Below are 17998 nucleotides of genomic sequence, written 5' to 3'. Positions count from 1 at the left end.
TACTACAAAGTGTTTTTTGTTGACAGCCTAGATGTGATATTAATAGCAAGCCGTTTTGCATCTTGTTTGTCCATGGCTCTAAACAGCCTTGAAATGTTTTGGTAGCAATGACAGTCTCTCCATACAGGTAGTTGTCTGATTAAGAAGAACTTGAAAGACATTCATCTTATTTCTGATCACCGTACATGACTGACTGTGATGATCCAGCCAAGATTTCTTGGAACCTCTCCCGCAGTTCCTGAAATGTATTTGCATTAGGGTCCTCATTTTGGTCAGGGCTCCTTCCATACAAGATATCTGGGAGCAAGAGATACAAGATAGCTGTTAGAACAAGATATCTGTTAGAGCTGGACACTTTCTGATAGTTGAATGGCAAACTGTATTTAGGTACCAGACTATACTTTACAAACTCCAAAGGCTTTGTTTCATTATGTTAGGTGATGGCACATCATGAATTTTTTCTCTTCCATAAAATCTTTCAAGTCTCATTCTTCATCCGAGTTGGCAATGTACAATTGACTGCTACTGATGGGATAGCAGTTTGATTTAAATAGCCTAAACACATAGGGTCTGGGAAATGTAATCTGCCTATTGTTCTGCTGGTCCTTACGTGAGATTTATTATTGGCACACCTTCCAGGTCTGCTAGATATGATCTTCCAGGTTTTACACAAATGCAGTGGGATGATACTAGCAGGTACTAAGAGTTTTTGAATTTCTGAAAGCCTCTGCTTTCTGGCTCCTGGTTTGTAGCCTTGTAGATAAAACTATATTTCATGGGAGTACTGTGAATGCTCTTCTGAATTGATGCAGTTCTTCAAGGTGTTGGATTACAAAAGGAAGGTACAGCCCAAGGTCTACCAGTGACCTGATTTTCAAGGGAAAAGAATGTTCTGCTATAACCGTATCTCTAAGAGGAGGTTCCAAGTCTCCTGCTGGAGAGCTGGATCAGGGTGATTTGCAGTGCCTCTGACACAGATTACCCCCAGCAACTAAAGGTATATAGGATTCAGCTGACTATTGCTTACTCAAGGTTATTCTGGTGCTGGGACCACCTGAACCTGCCATTAAAGAGCCTACAGCCCTGGGAACTACACAGGGAGCTGGGAGCATCTGTCTTCTGAGTACCACCACCTTGGGCATTATGTGCTGGCCCATGCAGGGGTTTATTACTTCCTCCTGAAGGGTGTCTCTGCCAACATTGGTCTGGTTTCTCAGGCCACATCGAAGCCCTCTGCAAACTGTAGTCCATCCTGCTTTGATTTTATTAAAGTACTTCGTTGTATTTCTGTTTTTCTCAGACATTTGTTTTGCAGTGCAGTTACTAATCTCACATAATGAAAGGAAACACTTTAAAGGTTCTGAATGAAAATGCTTAATTCTGGTTTGTGGACAAGATCTTAGTTGTGCAAAATGCTTGTAGTCAAGTATTCTGTATGTAAGCTGAAAGTAAATTGTATGCCTGTAGAGCTTCCCTTTTTAAGAAGCTGAAGATGAGCTGCAATAAGTGCTGATAATCTTGCTAATATGCACTATAATTTGGATCATACTGTGAACAATTTTATACAGTGTGTACCCCATACCAACTAATTTTGTTCTGGATCATTAGCCTTACGTCTGTGGAGAAACTATTAAGTACACAAATATCAAAACAAAATCCTCCTGGACATGTGGAGAAAAACCAAGGAAGATATTTGGTATTGGACAGGCTGTATATTCTAGTTCACATAAGGTCTTTCAAAGAATTTTTTCATGGCTTTTTTAAAAGTGGGGTTCCGTATGTTGAATTCCTTCAAGCTGCTTCTTTAGAATAAAGCAAAGAACACTGGAGTCCTGCCACAAGAGGGCCTGTCTGACATTCTCTGAAGGAACGCTTCTGGGAAAGGATGTGAGCAATCTTTAAAGTATCAGTGAGGATTATCTGTGTCCTGAATGCATGCCTCTGTTACTCTTAAAGACTTTTTAGAGTGTGTTGGCTTAATTCTTGCCTGCCACATGAGTCATATTGTATAACTGTTGTCTGTATGTAGTGCAAGTGAGTCTTGGCATTTGGTATTGGTATCAGAGCATTACTGCTGCAGACATAGTACCTAAAATGTTGTCAAAATAAAGAAAACTCACACCATTGTTTTTTTGCAGTTGCCTTGTAGAAGGAGATGCTAAAGAAGAAATCTTGCAGCCTCCAGAGCCTCAGCCAGTCCCACCGATCTTAACACCATCTCCTCCATCAGCCTATCCAACAGTCACTACCGTGTGGCAGGACAATGACAGATACCATCCAAAGCCAGTTTTGCACATGGTTTCATCAGAGCATTCAACAGACCTCAATGAGAATTACAACAAGGCAACAGAGCATTCAGGGAAGAACGAACCCAGTGAACGTGTGGAGAAAAGGCTGGAGCGCAACTTAAGTTTTGAAATCAAGAAGGTACCTCTTCAGGAGGGGCCCCGGAGCTTTGAGGGGAACTCCCTGTTGAACAGGGGACATGCAATTAAAGTGAAGCCTGTGTCGTCCTCTGTAATTGATAAGAGCTTTAAGTCACAGGAGCAGTTTTCAGGGGATACATTTGTGGATGCTTCTAAAAACTCATGCGTGGAATGCAGCGTGCCACAGTCTAACACAGCCTTAATACCTTCACCGGAAAGTCTGCGGAGTCAGCAGGTTTCTGATACTCCACCACGACCAGATCGCCTGCCTCTAACAGAAAAGGGACACGCCAGGTGGTCGCTGCACGGGCCTGAAAATGCACTGCGTACTTCTTCAGTGTCCGAAGACACGTCTTCAGACGTCTTGTGTCACGGAGCTAAAACTCTCTCTCTAGTATCAAACACCGCAGTTGAACTTCCTTCCAGTGATAAAGTTGATCACACTGCTCTTTCTGTTCGAGCACCCCTCTGTTTTACTAATCCTCTTCATTCAGATGATTCTGACACAGATGAAATGAACTTTGAAGGAGCCATGAGCAGAAGCGCTTCTAATGTTTCAACCGCAAGTGCCACGGTTTCTGCTGCCACTCACACTGAAAACATTTCTGCCAGAAAAGTGTTGCCAATGTCTATTGCTAGGCAAGACTTAACAGCTCTAACGTGTTCTGAAGATGGCAAAGGTAGGTTTTACTGTGTTTCAGAAGTGCTATTCTTTAACCTGGTTACATCTCTAGGACTGGACAATGTAAGTTTCTTTACAGGACTGGACAATGTAAGTTTCTTTACCGTGCGATTTTCTAAATGTAAATTTAAACAGGATAGTATGGCAGCTTTGGAAAGGGCATAACTCTTCTTCAGTTTTTATATTGCACATGAGCTATGTGTGTTAAGTTATTGAAACTAGGGACCTTGATAACCTGCTTCAAAAGCACTATTAGGAGGTCTGATTGTATGGTTAATTGCTGATTTCTGTGTTACTGGTTGCCTCTCTTTTTCCCCTCACGTTAAGATTTTACTTTTTAATTCTTCACTGCTATGATTTCATGGACATGTCTATAGTAGTGACAGTTTCGGGTAGCCAAAGTATGGTATATGTGAAATTCATGCTGACTAGTTGATGCGCTGATCCTAGCAATGTGGATGTAACTTTTTTACTGCAGTCTTTGAAATTGCTTGTGATTTGACTCCTGCATTTTCATATCATTCATACCATTGTACGTATTTAACCCTGGTTTTCCTCTTTTCCTGTATGTGGCCAGGAGAACATAAAGTAATATTGCTGTTCGTGTAAAAATCCAAGTTCTGCTTTAGTGACTATTTAAACTGCTGACTTGTGCAATGCTTTGAAAATCTTGAAAATTTGAAGGGACAAAAAAAAAAAGCTTTGGGGGATTTTTGGGGGGAATTTTGAGCAAGGAAGGTTTGCTCAAAATAAGGCACGACTTTCTTCAAATAGCATCAATATCCTGTATTGAAAGTAAAAGGGTCCTAAAATGTGCAGCTTCGGTTTTCAGTCAGGCTGGCATGCATAAATCAGATGGAGGACATAAAAGACAAATAAGGCCTCAGCAGATGACTATGCCAAGTCCAACAAAGAACATGGTAAGGCTATGGAGCTGTGAGAGGTTCGCCTGTGCTCCTCTAACTAGATCAGACTCTTGCACTAGGAACTCCTTACAGCGATGGCCTTGCTTCAGGAACCTGTGTAGCACTACATGACTTTTCCTGTGGTGAAACTGGATTTAGTCTATGATGCAAGATGCAGTGGGCTGACATGAAAATACTTTGTGAACTAAGTTTTTGTCAAAGGTCACATACTCAGAAATGTGAACTATTTCCAACTTCAAAAACAATCTGTTTCTACAGACTGTGATGTTATTTATACACACAAAACAATATGAGCACATGCATTTGCAGTTTTCACTGCTGAGACACATTTAAAATGTTCAACATGTCAAGGGCTTTGCCTTTGCTGTCATAGTTTCTTTACCATTTATACCAAGCAGTCGTCCTCAGATAGTTTTGGAAGATCTGCATGATATGGTGTCTTTCTAATACTGGTTGTTTTCCTTCTTTCCCCAGGCAATCATTATTTATCGCTGTTAGAAAACTGCTGCTTCCCTACACATCTCTTTATGTAGATGCTGCAAGAACATGCAAATACATATTTTTTTAAAAGTGTGATATTTCATAAATATGATAAAGAATGGGAAAAATGTCACTCAATAATTTTTCATGTAATTGCACATCAGAAATGTTCTGAAATAACAGGACAACCTTTGGACTGCTCATTTGTTGTTGATTTCACAGGAGGATATTAACTTACGTTAAATTGTTACAGTTTCTTTTTGTATTCAGGGTCAATGAGTTTCTTTTTGTACTACATTGATCTGTATTATTGAATGCTTCTCACTTTAGCGTGATCGCTCATATCAAAACATCCACTTCAAAATGTGTTTTTTAACTTACATAAATGTTGTATTTGATTTAGATGCTGATACTAGTGAAGATTCCTCTCCCCCGCTCCCAGAAAGAACACCAGAATCGTTTATATTGGCAAGTGAACCGAGTGAGTTTTTGTTATGTTATGTGATAGTGATGGATAATATGTGAAATGCATTTCAGTACTTGAATGCCCTTGGCTTTTGGTTAATTTTGAGGTGTTAAAATTGAATTTTAACATAAAATCGAATGAACCCTAGCATATTTAGTGGCATATTTGAACTTGATTGATAACTTTCACAAATGCTTGAACACAATCAATTTCTCCATTTCTGACTAAGCATGCTGGTATGTGATAGTTCAGTATGCTGGAGACTTCGATATTAATTTTAGTGGACCTGGTTTTCAATCTGGAGCACTGAATAAGGTAGTATTCCCATTTAGAGGATTCCCTAGCTATGTTAGGCAACATTCCTACTGGTCCTGGGTAGGGAACAGGAAAACGCGGGGCTCATCTAACTCTTCTTTTCTGTGCAGAGAAAGCAGGTGGGGAGGGAGGAAGGAAAGATGATGACAGGTCATGCTGTACTGCATCCGGTGAACAAGTCCAGTTAATTCAAGTTTTACACACTTTGCTGTTAATAAGGTCAAAACTTAGGATGATGTTTAGTATCTTCCAAAAATAAAACAACAACACCAAAGCCCTGGTGCGAAGTAATTTACTGAGGTTTTTGTTTAATGTCCCTGTCTTTCTCAAACTTTCAAAAAGTTCTAGCTAAAGAAGGTAATACAGGTACTTTCAGCATAGTGTTGTCAAGCATAGATAGTTCTGAGTCATTGATTCTTTGGTTATTATATTGTGGTAGGGAAATACATAATTCTTGGACTTGCTTCTTTAATAACATTAAAAAAATCTCGGGCTGGAATCACTAGAAATGCTTCAGTTATGGTTGTGTTTTGTCTTGATGTGAGCAAAGGCTGACTCAGCAAAAGTGGAGTATGACTGTTCTGTTTTGTGTATTTTCTTTGCGTACTTCACTTTTTTTAGATTTACTGTTACTGTGGAGCAAAGTTCTAAACACATTATTGAAAAAGTAGCTAATTCTTATATTGGTTAGGAACCCCTAAATGAAAAAGTAGAAGTCCACAGTGAAAATGCAGGACTGCATTGTTTGCACTTATGTTATGGAGCCTTCTCTTATATTAAAGTCTTTCCTGTTTGTCCAAACTTCTGATTAGAACAAGTTCCTTTTGCTGGCTGTGTTCTGATGCCCCATCATGCAGAGAACTCAAGTGTGATGCGTTTGATTTAATTTTTCCTAGGCACACCCTTGCCGAAGCCAGTTATGATTGCACAGTCTGATTGGAGCATACTGCGTGATCAGCATCTCCCTGAACAAACAATCTCTACGGTAAGTAAAGGAGACAAGTCTGTACTGATCATTCATTTCTAGTTGGGCTGGGAGCCACAACGGAGAACAAAATACATAGTAGTGAAAAATTACAGCTGTTGAGTATCTGCAGCTACCTACCTAATTGTTCCCCTGCGTTAGCTGGTGAACCGATGTGTTGAGAGCATGTTCACTTTCTAAGAAAACTATCTTTTTTTGAAGTCCAATAATCTTTTAAGAAGTCATCCTTAATATAACTTAAATTACCATGTTAGGAATATAAATACTGCTTTTTATACAGAGCTTGCACCTGTCCATAATGGATCATAGGATAATTCAAGGTGCAAGGAAATTGCAGTCTCTTGTTCAAGTTCCTGCACGAAGCAGGGTGTCAGACCAGGCTGCCCAGGGCTTTATCCAGTTGGGGCTTGAAAACCTTCAAAGACTGAGATCTCATATCCTCTGTGGGCAATATGTTCCACTGCCTGAAAAACATTTTTCACTGTATTGATTTTTAAATAATCCTTTTTCTGCCCATTAAATTTCACTTTTCACCTCAGTCTACTAGTTGCTCCAAGTCATCCAGCTTAAATACCTACTAAAATTTCAAAAGCATTTGAATTCTCTTTATGTTCATGTGTTGTTTTTTTTTAACGCACTCCCAAAACACTTCACAGCCACCTTGCACTCTATTTAAAATGTTGTCAAAAAGGGTAGATGTGTTTTCATACATTTAGTATGAAAAGTAAACTACTCAATTTTGCAAATAGCATGTAATGTAATGATTTTAACTTATGAAATTATGTAAAGCTCTGATAGTGAAGTATATATAAACTAGCATAGCATTTTCAATGTTATAGTAAGTCATAAATGTAGGAGTAAGTAGATATCCCCACATTTTATATTTCTTGAAGACTTATTCCATCATCTTAAATTTCTGTTGCTCTTTTAGTAGTTCAAAAACATTTTACTATTTTAAATATTTCTCATTAACAGGGTTTGAAAACTACTTCACCTGTACTACCTGGTAAGTGATGGAAAAAGTTTTGTTGTTGTTTTAACATGAAAAGGAATTTTTTTTCCACTTAGCAGTTTGTCAAGTAATCTCAGAAGAGTAGAAAGTTTGAGTAACCTAAGCACTTGAATGGATAGTGTGTTGGGAGTATTTTTCTTAGAAGATTGGAAAAAAAACAGATGACATTTTTCTTCTGGAAATTCAAGTATTTCATGATCTAACTTTGGGAAAATGTGATTACTTCAGAAAACTATTTCCAAACCTGGGTGCTTTACCATCATTTTTAGAAATTTGACCATTAGCCTTGCAATAAACCAACCTGTTACTTCAAAATACGTATTTCCTACTGAACAGTTATTTTTCTGAACTTGGCTTTGGCTCTCAGAACATTTTAGGCATATTTTCAGAACAGTGGTGTTTCTGGAAGGGCTATCTATTTCTAAAGCTTCTAATCTTTTCTGAGGAAGCAAGTTATAAGTCAAATTTAAAACTTATTCTAGCATACCAAAATCATACCAATTATGACCAAAATTACTGAATTTTCATCTACATTACAATAAAAACATTTTTCACCCTAATTAAATCCTTCCTGTGTTATGTTCATTCATTTATTTTGTGTTTATTCCTGTCTTTACGGGACAAAGCTCAGTGGTGAGGATGGGTGTGGTGGTATGTGTGTGTTGTGCCTATTTGCCAAAATGTTAGATTTATCTTTTGAAAAGGCTTCAATAAGGGGGCAGTCTATCAATTCATGTTTAATTTTGCAGCAACCTGATTAAACAAACTGCTTCAGCTGTAATCTTACTTTATCTGCCATGTATCTTATGTATATACTTGAAGGGGCTAGTAGAGTCCATTTGGACCCACATCTTAAATGCTCGGTAGATAGATATTTTTAATGAAATAGCTTTCAGAAGTATTACAGATTTGCTGATAGGAGGTTATACAAGTAATGTAACACATAGTTACTTAACATGGACTCTGACACACCTTTAGTTTAGAAAGAACATGGACAAATGCATTTATATTGATGTATTAAATGGTACTGTGAAGTCTTGGGATTTAAAATATCCTTTCAAACTTGTCCACAAAGAAATTCTGTATTTGGTAAGCAGCAATGTGTCACTGGAATCGCTGAAAATCTGCATCATAAACAATTTTGAAGTGCATTTTTAAGAAATGAGAAAAATGTGCTGCTTAATCTTCATTTTTGTAAACAGTATTTGATGCAAGTTGTATTTTGGACTGAGCTGTTCTTAAAAATAGCATTCGTAAAGTGCTGACTAGAAGAACGTTACATTAAGAGGTGTATATATTTGTGTGTGTGTCTTCCAGGTCGTCCTGAAATAAGCAACAAAACACCAACTGATACTTTACCTCAGATTCCTTTTTCTGGTTCCACTGATACAAGAGGTCAAATTTCAGAATCTCCTACAGAAATAACAGATATGGGTAATTACAATTCATTCAAAACTAATCACCTGATACTTTAAACAGAAAATTCATTAACAATATTAGTTTGGGTAGGTGCTAGTAGTACCTTCCTTCAACTTACTGAGGTGCAGAACCCAGACAAATAAGCCTGCCTTGTTTCTTTGGCATCATAGACTGTTTTACCCGGAATGAGGAATTTAGGCATTTTTCACCTTTTATTTATTTATTTTTTTTTTAAGATTTTTAGGACATACGGAATTAGTTAATTAGAATATGACTTCTGTAGAGCATTCAAAACTTTCAGAAATAATATCTGGGAAAAATTACTCTAGTACACAGCAGGGAAAGAAATAATAAAGGCTGTAATACTGTATCTTCTGAATTGTACCTCCCAAGTGAGGTTTAACTAGTGAAATATAATTATATACATTTTTTTTTGTGTTTTTATTTCTTATGGCCATAGTGCCTTTAGAGCTCTTAATACCTACAAAGTAGATTTTTAGCCTTGAGGGTAAACCTGTTATGTAAGAGCTGGAGCATGTCTTATAGTGATCCTTCTGCCAGTATTTCTGAGGTTTTGTTGTCTGTGTGGACAGAAATATTAAATACATGTGTGTTTCTTTAGGTTTTGGAAACCGTTGTGGAAAGCCTAGAGGACCAAGAGAGCCACCTTCAGAATGGACATGATCCAAGAACCAATGGACATACTATCAATAAATTATACTGGAAAACTCAAGTGCCACTGAGAACTAGAAAAATAGTATTCCACTTCTTTGAGGGGCAACTAACACAGAGCAGTGTAGATCTAACTACCAAATGGTACACTTTTACAGTACATCCCACGCAAAACCTTAAACATCGTTCACAGCAGTGGATTCCAGTATTACAACTTAACTTTTTGCTGGGGCCATCTACCTGCCTTATTACACTTAGGAGAAAGTATTACATATGATTTATTTTGTAACTTCAAGTATTATTGCCTTAATGTCTTTTAACCCTGTTACACGCTGCTTGTAGACATATGTTAATATAGTAATACTTTTGACAGATTGTGTTTATGGACTACTTTTTGCTAACGTTTGATTACCATGTATGCATTATTTTGTATATGTACAGGGCAAGTAAGTATATAATTTGATAAAGTTGCAATCATAAAATATTAACAGAAGATGTAAGAAATCTCTGCATGATCTAAATTTTTGTGTACCTTATTTGTAAATTATTTGCCCTGAAGTTTTAGAAAATAGTTTTTTTGGTTTTGTTTGTTTTTTACAAAAATTGCTGGACACACACATCCAGAGTTGCAGGTTAGCAGAGATAAAGATTGTAATACATTTTGTAAATTGTAAGCAAAAGGTTATTTTTATATTATATACTGTTTAATTGTCAGACCTAATTTGTTCTGGTTTTCATCTAGTCATGGAGATTCAGTAAGTGCCTTGGAACAATATTGAATTCTCTTAGCCTGTGTATGTTACTTCAGTGTTTTGAGTTCATCTGGAATTAGATTATCAAAAATATTTGTAAGTTTCTAGTATATTTGACCTGCCAGTAAAAGAGAAACCATTCTACATATTCAACACTCCTTAGTTTTCATTTTAACGTTTGATCAGTTGCAATCGATAGATAATTCATCCCTGTCAACTTTCTGTATAGTAGTTTTACAACTTTAATACAGCGTATTTCTAATTTGGGGAAAACCAGAACACACTGGTAAAAGGACTGTTTAAATACCACTGTCTTCTCTCACAATGGTAAATACCATTTTTGTTGTTCAGCAACTGTGTATGTAAAAAGCAACTTATATGAAGGTTCACGTAGAGCCCTTGCAGCTACACTGTATCTTGGCAATATATTATGTCAAGAGTTAATCCTTATAAGGATTCCTTACTTAAACTTTTCTGTAATAGAATCTTTAAATTAAAGAAAGTCAAAATCTCAGTATGGGTGTTTTTACTCTTGGGGAAAAAAGACTATTCAGATGCGAGCCAAAATGGATTGAAGGATGGCAGTCAGGCTTAGCTTGTAACTTTTGTACCTGAGCACATATAGTGACCCTCAGGACTTTAAGTAACTACTCAAAGCTCTGGCTAGCAATAATGCCAGATAAGCGAAGAAGCATCTTTAGAGGAAAAATGGTTATTTTAGCTAGTGGAACTGTCTATTAATCTAAACTTTGGCCATGGAAACATTAGATGTAACTTGCTATGTGTACCTTCAGGCATTTATACTCCTTTACCAGAGAGGCCCTAGATAGCTACCCTATTTTCACTTTCCAAAAAGTGTGTAACTTGCAGATACTGTTTTTGATTATGGAATAATCACCATGCATTTGGTACATATGACAGCCTGCCTAGCTCAGGAGCTCTTTTGAAGAACTGAGTGTGCTACAACCATTTAACTTCTCCTGGATGTAGTTATACAATTGTTCATTTTAAAAAAATCAATCCTATATGCCATTTGAGCTAACCTATGTGGTTAATTATGGTACATCTTGGTCCTTATTTTTTCTGTAAATTTGCATGGATTTATATTAGGAGGGGTCCACCCCAGTGTACTGAGGGAGCTGGTGGAAATGCTTGCCAAGCCACTTTCCGTCATTTACCAGCAGTTCTGGCTGTCCAGGTGGAGGTCCCAATTGACTGGAGGCTAGTAAATGTGACTCCCACCTCCAAGAAGGGCAGGAAGGAGGACCTGGGAAACCACCAGCCTGTCAGCATGACTTTGGTGCTGGAGAAGGGTCATGGAGCAGATCATTTTGAATGCTATCACACAGCACATGCAGGACAACCAGGTGATCAGGCTCAGTCAGCAAGGGTTTATGAAAGGCAGGTGCTGCTTAACTGAGCTGATCTTCCTCAGCTTTTCTTTGCTTTAGCAATACAAAATGGAAATTGTCCTGTGTTGATTTTTCCATCATTTGGCAGGTCTGCTTTGCAACTCACTGTTGTGTGCTTACATTCATCTGACTTTTATATTTTTACCTATTTTATTTCAGGTGAACTGACAGTTCAAAGTGCAAGGCGGGGCCTGCCCAATGTCATAACATTTGTGGGTGGCAGAGTTAGGCTTAGGGTTGGGTGCTGCATGCTGGATAGTTCTACAACATAACTTTGAAATGTTATCCAGCCTAACAACTACTAAAAAAAAAAAAAAAAAAAAAAAAAAAAAAGCCCTTTCTTTGCTGTGGTTTAATTGAAATTGAACCAGAGAGGCTTAGAATGTTACACTGGAGTTTGCAAATTATCACTGCATGCCGGTTCTGGACCAAATAATTTCTCCATAAGTATTGAAATCAGTCCTAGAATGTTCTTTCCCATAGTTTAGCTCCAGTTTTTGTTCCCCCATACCCATTCACCCCAAAGCACTCTTCAGCCTAAGTGTTAAAATCATTTTTTGTTAGTTAGGTAAGTCTGCATTCGCATGCAGTTTTTCTTAAAGAAGTTTCTGACTTGGCAACTGTGCAGAACAGTGAAAAATCTGAAAGGTTTACCTCTGGGTTTTTGTGTATTGAAATCTTGGATTGGGTTTCTCTGGGGGCAAATTTCTAAAAGAACCAGCGCAGATGAAGCGGGACATAATGACTAGGCAACGGTAGCTGCATGCTGCTGGAGCGCTTTTAGCTGGAGATTGTTCTGCCTTCAAACAGTGTTCTGATGCCTGAACACTTGTATATTTGTATCTGAACATTAAAACATCTGCTGGAAGCTGTAATTCCTGCTGTGTCACACAGCACTGGCTATGAAGTGGTGACTTGCGCTTAAATATATACGTGCAAATTCCCTGTTTTTAATGGAGTAACGGCACCATTGCTGGTTTACTTCCAGGTCACATAACACAACAATGTATTTTATCTATTTCCCCGTGCTGTTCGTGTTCCTGGTAATATTGTGGTGCTGGTAACAAATGGCTCCCCACGTGTTGTTTGGAGAGCTGTGAAGCAAGTAAAGCTACTTTGATTAAAGCCTAGCAGGGCTTTGGATTGCGAAGGAGGAGCTGGGCAGTGACTGTATCTCAGGGCATCTGTTCTTCAGTCAACCTGAGTGTTGAGAAGATGGTGGTACGGAAGGGGAGGTGGCAGCGTTACGGTTATGGAAGCTCTGTGGGCACCCTTGGGACTCTTCGGCCCAGTGCTGGGCAGGCTGCCCCCAAGGCCCTGTAGCCACTCGCAAGTTATCGAGCTCCTGGCTGGTGTGTGTCCGCTTCGTGAGAGGCAGGTGAGACAGTCCAGTGACGCTTACAGCAGTTCTGATCGTTGCAGCAAGGAAATAGCCTGGTGAAAAGACAGCTGTGACACTGGTATCTGGGACAAAGCAATCTAAAAGTTGGCTTTTGGTGTTTGCAGTCTGCCGATATATCCACTGCCAATTGAATTGGCCAGAGAAAAAGAGGTAATTTTCAACGTTAGCTGAAGGGTTTTTTCACTTTTAGCCTCTCAGAATAGTTTGAACAAGTAACATTAAGTAGTTATGAATGCAGGCTGGCTTCATATGCAGCAAATGGTTTGAAATTGATGACATTGTAACACGGAATATTTCCCTTGAGAATAACCTGCAGAGGCAACCCGTGGACTTGAGGCCTGCCCCCCGCCTCCACCAGGCGGTGCCCCTGCCCCGGTGCTGCTGGCTGCAGGGATGCTCCCAGCCCCACTCCTCCGTCTGCTCCCACCTCAGCTTTTTCTTCCAGTCCACTTGTTCGCCAGCCACCACGAGGGGAGTGCCTTTTTTCCTAGTAGCTCCATTGTCTGGATTTTGGTTACCTGGGAGTTTGCTCTGCCAGTTTTCATTTTGCCTGAATCTTGCACCTGCCCCTGTGTTTTCCTTTTAGCCACCTGGCGGGTTGCTTGTGGCTCCTGGTGCTGGCCAGGTTAGGAGCTCTTGTTTGGGCAGCTGTGATGCCTGATGCCAAGGGTGATAACAGAGCAAAATCTAAAGTGCAGGAGCTTTCTTCTGCTCAAATCTTACTTTGACTTTGCTGTAAGGAAACAATCCCGCATGGGATCAGTTCTGCCATGGGTCACTGGGATGGAGCTGTTCAGGGAGCAGGACTCAGACTTTTGGGGGTTTTATGTTTTGGTTGTGGTGTGAATATAGCGCATTTTGTGCGCAATGTAACATCAAGTCAACAGACGAATGAAGCCAAATAGAAAACTGACACTCTGTCCTAACAGCATTTATTTTTATATTATTATTTCCAAATGTTATTTCTCACCCACACGGATCTGAACTGGAGAGGGCAGAGAGAACCTAGTCCTTAACAGAGTTTAAATGCAAAGTGTAAATACTGGACACAATTGTTCTGGTGCTTTGTGGTGCTTTGATTTTTTTCTTCATTTTTTTCCACGACATCAAATTACCTAAAAATGAATTTCTTTAGCCTTATAGGAGCTTGTGGGCTGAGAAGTTGCACGTGAATCCTAGGTAGGAAGGCAGCTGATCAAAAGCTGCATACTTTTCCCAAAGCAATTCCTTTTGGTTTGGATTCATTTCTCTTTTGGCTAGGCTGTAACTGTGGGCTGATTAACTTCAGCGTGGTGTTAGTGTGCTCTTCCTCAGCTTCCATATGACACTGTGGATGCCATCACTGTCTATATATAGCTGAAGAGAGGGGACAAAGAGGATGGAGCCAGGCTCTTGTCAGTGGTGCCCAGTGCCAGGACAAGAGGCAATGGGGACAAGCTGGGACACAGGAGGTGCTGCCTGGACACCAGGAGCACTTCTGTGCCGTGTGGGTGTCTGAGCACTGGCACAAGCTGCCTACAGAGGCTGTGGGGTCTCCTCCTTGGAGACCTTCAGAAACCAGCTGGACGTGGTCCTGGGCAGCCTGCTCTGGGTGTCCCTGCTTGGGCAGGGCTTGGAGCAGCTGGCCTCCAGAGGGCCCTGCCAGCCTCACTTTTCTGTGATTCTGTGATTGTTTGACATCTGGATGAAAAATACACCTTCAGTCCAAACTTGATGCTTCTAAATGGAGAGTTTGGCTCTTCTTCCTGCCCCCCACATTCAAGGCACCGTGCCTTTGGCCAGCGGATGGCTTCTGGACCCATTGCTACAAGGGGAACAGCTATTTGCTGCAGTTGTGGCCAGGTTTGCTTTAAAATGTCCCTAACCGTAACAGTTGATTTTTTTTCAAGCTGCAGTAGCTTTTATGCTCATCATTTCTTGTTAAATCTTCTCTCTAAAACCATTTGTCTCCCAGCCAAACACCTATTCTTTGTCCTTGCCTTCTCATGTAGGACCTAGAAAGCTGATAAGATGCTCACAAATGTTGATTACACCTCGGGTCATGCCGTGATTAGATGCTACTACCAGGCTTTGGCCCAGGACTCATTGTGTTGGAGGCTGAAGAAAGCCAAAAGGACGTGGGTTCCCCTACCTGGAGTCGTGGACAGGAGCGCAGGGAGCCCATAACAGCACTCTGTGGTAAGAAATAAACATGATGCGTGCAATCTGCACGAGATTGTGTTGTAAGTATCTCAGTAAAGGAAAGTTCTTAAACAGTGACATGGCTTTGGGAGGTTTATGAAGGACTACGCAAACTTGAGGGGCAGTAAGGAAGACATAAAGGGGGTGTTAAGACTTAGAGAGGGTCATGAAGACCTGGCAGGTCAGTTATGCCAAAGCTGATATCTTAGAACTGCACAAAGGGTAAAATTAAGGTTGTGGAGTACCTTGGAGCTGAAAACAACACTGTGTTAAGTGTGATGGACAACAGCAGAACAAGGGGTAAGATGAGAGTAAGGAGAATAAAGATGTGATCCACCTGGCAAGTCCGGAGGGCAGCTGTTCGCATGGGTGTCAGCAAGACAATTTTATTTGTGCAGGTGCAATGAGATGGAAGATGGGCAAGAGCTCTGAGAAGATTAGATCTTGTATGTTCAGCAGAAAAGACTTGCAAGATCTGACTAGCCTAAATCAAGGCCTGGAGAGAAGTCCAGGTGGAAGGGAATGGGCATCAGTGATGGTTGGGGTGGTGGCAGCAAGCACAAGCTGGGAAAAATGAGCAGAATAAGGAAAATGGAGGAGGAAAGGTCCAATTAAGCCAAATGGAGATTCAACTGATGCCTAGGTATATGTAAAGAGAGAGAAAAGAAACCGTGTAACACCTTTGTGCAGGAGGAGATGAATCTGGATGATGAGTGCACGCCTTCGTGACACTGGAGTTTGTTAGAGACCCTAGAGGGCCTGGGGGGAGAAGTCTCCTAAAGGGCACCTAAAGGGTTAAAAAGAGGGAATTCAGAAAAAGCCCTGGGAATGAGGTTTTTCGGGACAGTGAGGAGGAAGAGGACCTAGTGTCTGGTGCATCTGAAATCAGACTTCAGAAACAGTTCCAAAGAGTCCGTGAAAGAAGGCAGTTTGGACATAGTCCTAAAGGAGGTGTCAGGAGATGGACTGAAGAAGTGAGCATGGAGGTGAAAACTAAAAATGCTAAATGTTTAGAGAGGCAAAAAGCTCAAGCATTACATACATGGGCACGCACCCACACAGACACTAAGGCGTGTGCTGTGAGGGGAAAGAAGAGCTTTTAGGGAAAGACAGAGCTTAAGGGAAAAAAAGTATGATGGAGATGGAGGTTAGGACGGAATTGAGGGCAAACAGAAAAATGGAGGAGGAAAGAAAAAATATGTGCATCTGCTGAGAGAGATGGGTGACATTTGGAAGAGGTAAATGAGTGGGAGGATATGATACACTTAGAGGTTTCCTTATAATCATCTGAGGGCAGAAGTAGAGAATTTGAGGAGTTTAATCAGAGTTATTTCAGCTCCTACTGGCTGCCACCCTCACCTGTCATCATTGCTTCTGTGTAAAGATCCCTGCCATGTTTTCCCTTAAAGCTGTGCATGTGAAGGTTTAAGACACTTAGGAAACGTTTTACCTCTCTTTCTGTAAGGATGAACTATGAGGCATGTATAGAGACCTGTGGAAAACATAAAAGAAAAATGCTCTAGGTCCAAACCTCCTCCAGCCTGACCCCAAGTGAACTACACTGCAGAGCCCATGTTGACATCTCTGCTTTGCTGGGGATGAAGCTATCGAGATACGCATATGGAAGCTCTGGCTCTCTCAAGGGTTTATCATAATCTTTGGTGTCACAACATGCTACCAATGTGTGAATTTGTGTACATGTTCATTGCAGCCATTAGCTCTCCTGATGCATGTGAAACCTCTCAAAGAACTCCCACAGAACTTCTGAAAGTCACACGTTGTGCGTTATCAGGGCTCCACTTTGTTAGCAGAGCTGTAGTTAGGTGTAGCTTTTAAGACTTGCAGACCGGACATGAATGTGAGGTCACCGCATGGCTATACAATAAAATATTAATACAATAAAACACGGCAATACAATAAAATCACTGCCACTCCTGCTGCTGTTGCAGCTCCCTTTGAAAATGCACAGGTATGTGCCCAGCTTTTTAGGAGCCTGCTTCTTTCCTGCCCGATGTATGCAAGGCTGCAAAATTAGCCGAGCTCAGTTGCAGGTTCTAGGGCACGGTGTTTGGTTTGATCAGAGAGGCTTTGCTTGCTTGCTGAGTAACTCTCTGCCCCCAGGCATGACAAGCAGCTCTGAAGAAAGGGGAGCTGGAGGAGGAGGAGCTGGGGGCTAAGGGCTGTGCACAATGCAGTATTCATGTAACTGAGAGAATATGCAAGCATATGCAATTGTACCCAACTGTCATTTGGGGATTTTTCGGCCTTAATAAATACGCTTGAGAGAGAAGAACCATTCCAGCAGTGTAAACAAGCTGCAATTGCTGCAGCCTTCTGCCAGAGGAGGGCCTTTCACGTGGTCCTGAAATGCTCTTCCCAATGTTACCTGAGGAGCTGAAGTGGCTTCCTGGAAGGTTTTGCTGTGTGGGCTAAAAAGCAAGCTAAATGCAAGGAATGCGTGAAATGAGGACGCGTACAGCTGGGGCAAGCCAGAGCAATGCCCTGCCCGGCTCCTCGGCATGCTCTGAGCCTGTGCAGTTGGTTACAGCATGCGCAGCGGTTAGTAGGAGCCTTCAAGCAATACTCAGTGGAAGCCAGGCTCTCTCTGGTGTGACTTTTCTGTCCACTTCGGTTCCCTTCTGCAATCCTGTGCTATCCCCAGCCAGCCTCCAGAACTGTTACTAGATCTGGATCCATCCCTTCCCACACCGTGCGTGGCACAAGCGCAGCGTTCTCGCTCCCGGTGCAGTCGACAAGCGAGGGAAATATTGTTTGCCTATGTGCTTGCAGCTCACAACCCAAACTTCTGGGGTGAGCTGGCTTCTCTGGAAGAAGTTTGCCTGAAAACATCTTCTGTTTTGCTCTAAA

At 40.8% G+C, this 17998-nt stretch overlaps 1 protein-coding gene across 1 annotated transcript in view; it reads left to right on the top strand.

Annotated features, from left to right (window-relative positions):
- PTPN12 (protein tyrosine phosphatase non-receptor type 12) overlaps positions 1-10649 on the top strand; it is a 73718-nt gene extending 63069 nt beyond the window's left edge. The window contains exons 13-18 of the mRNA XM_035336019.1: positions 2139-3106; positions 4918-4995; positions 6192-6280; positions 7256-7286; positions 8610-8726; positions 9334-10649. Of these exons, the coding sequence (XP_035191910.1) occupies positions 2139-3106; positions 4918-4995; positions 6192-6280; positions 7256-7286; positions 8610-8726; positions 9334-9395 (1345 nt within the window). The 3' untranslated portion in view covers positions 9396-10649. The remainder of the gene's footprint in view (positions 1-2138; positions 3107-4917; positions 4996-6191; positions 6281-7255; positions 7287-8609; positions 8727-9333) is intronic.
- Positions 10650-17998: the final 7349 nt, after the last annotated feature.

This window comes from Oxyura jamaicensis, chromosome 1, assembly GCF_011077185.1.
Source record: "Oxyura jamaicensis isolate SHBP4307 breed ruddy duck chromosome 1, BPBGC_Ojam_1.0, whole genome shotgun sequence".
In the NCBI taxonomy this organism is placed as follows: Eukaryota; Metazoa; Chordata; class Aves; order Anseriformes; family Anatidae; genus Oxyura; species Oxyura jamaicensis.
Note: the sequence above shows the minus strand (reverse complement) of the source record. Positions and strands in the feature narration are given on the sequence as shown.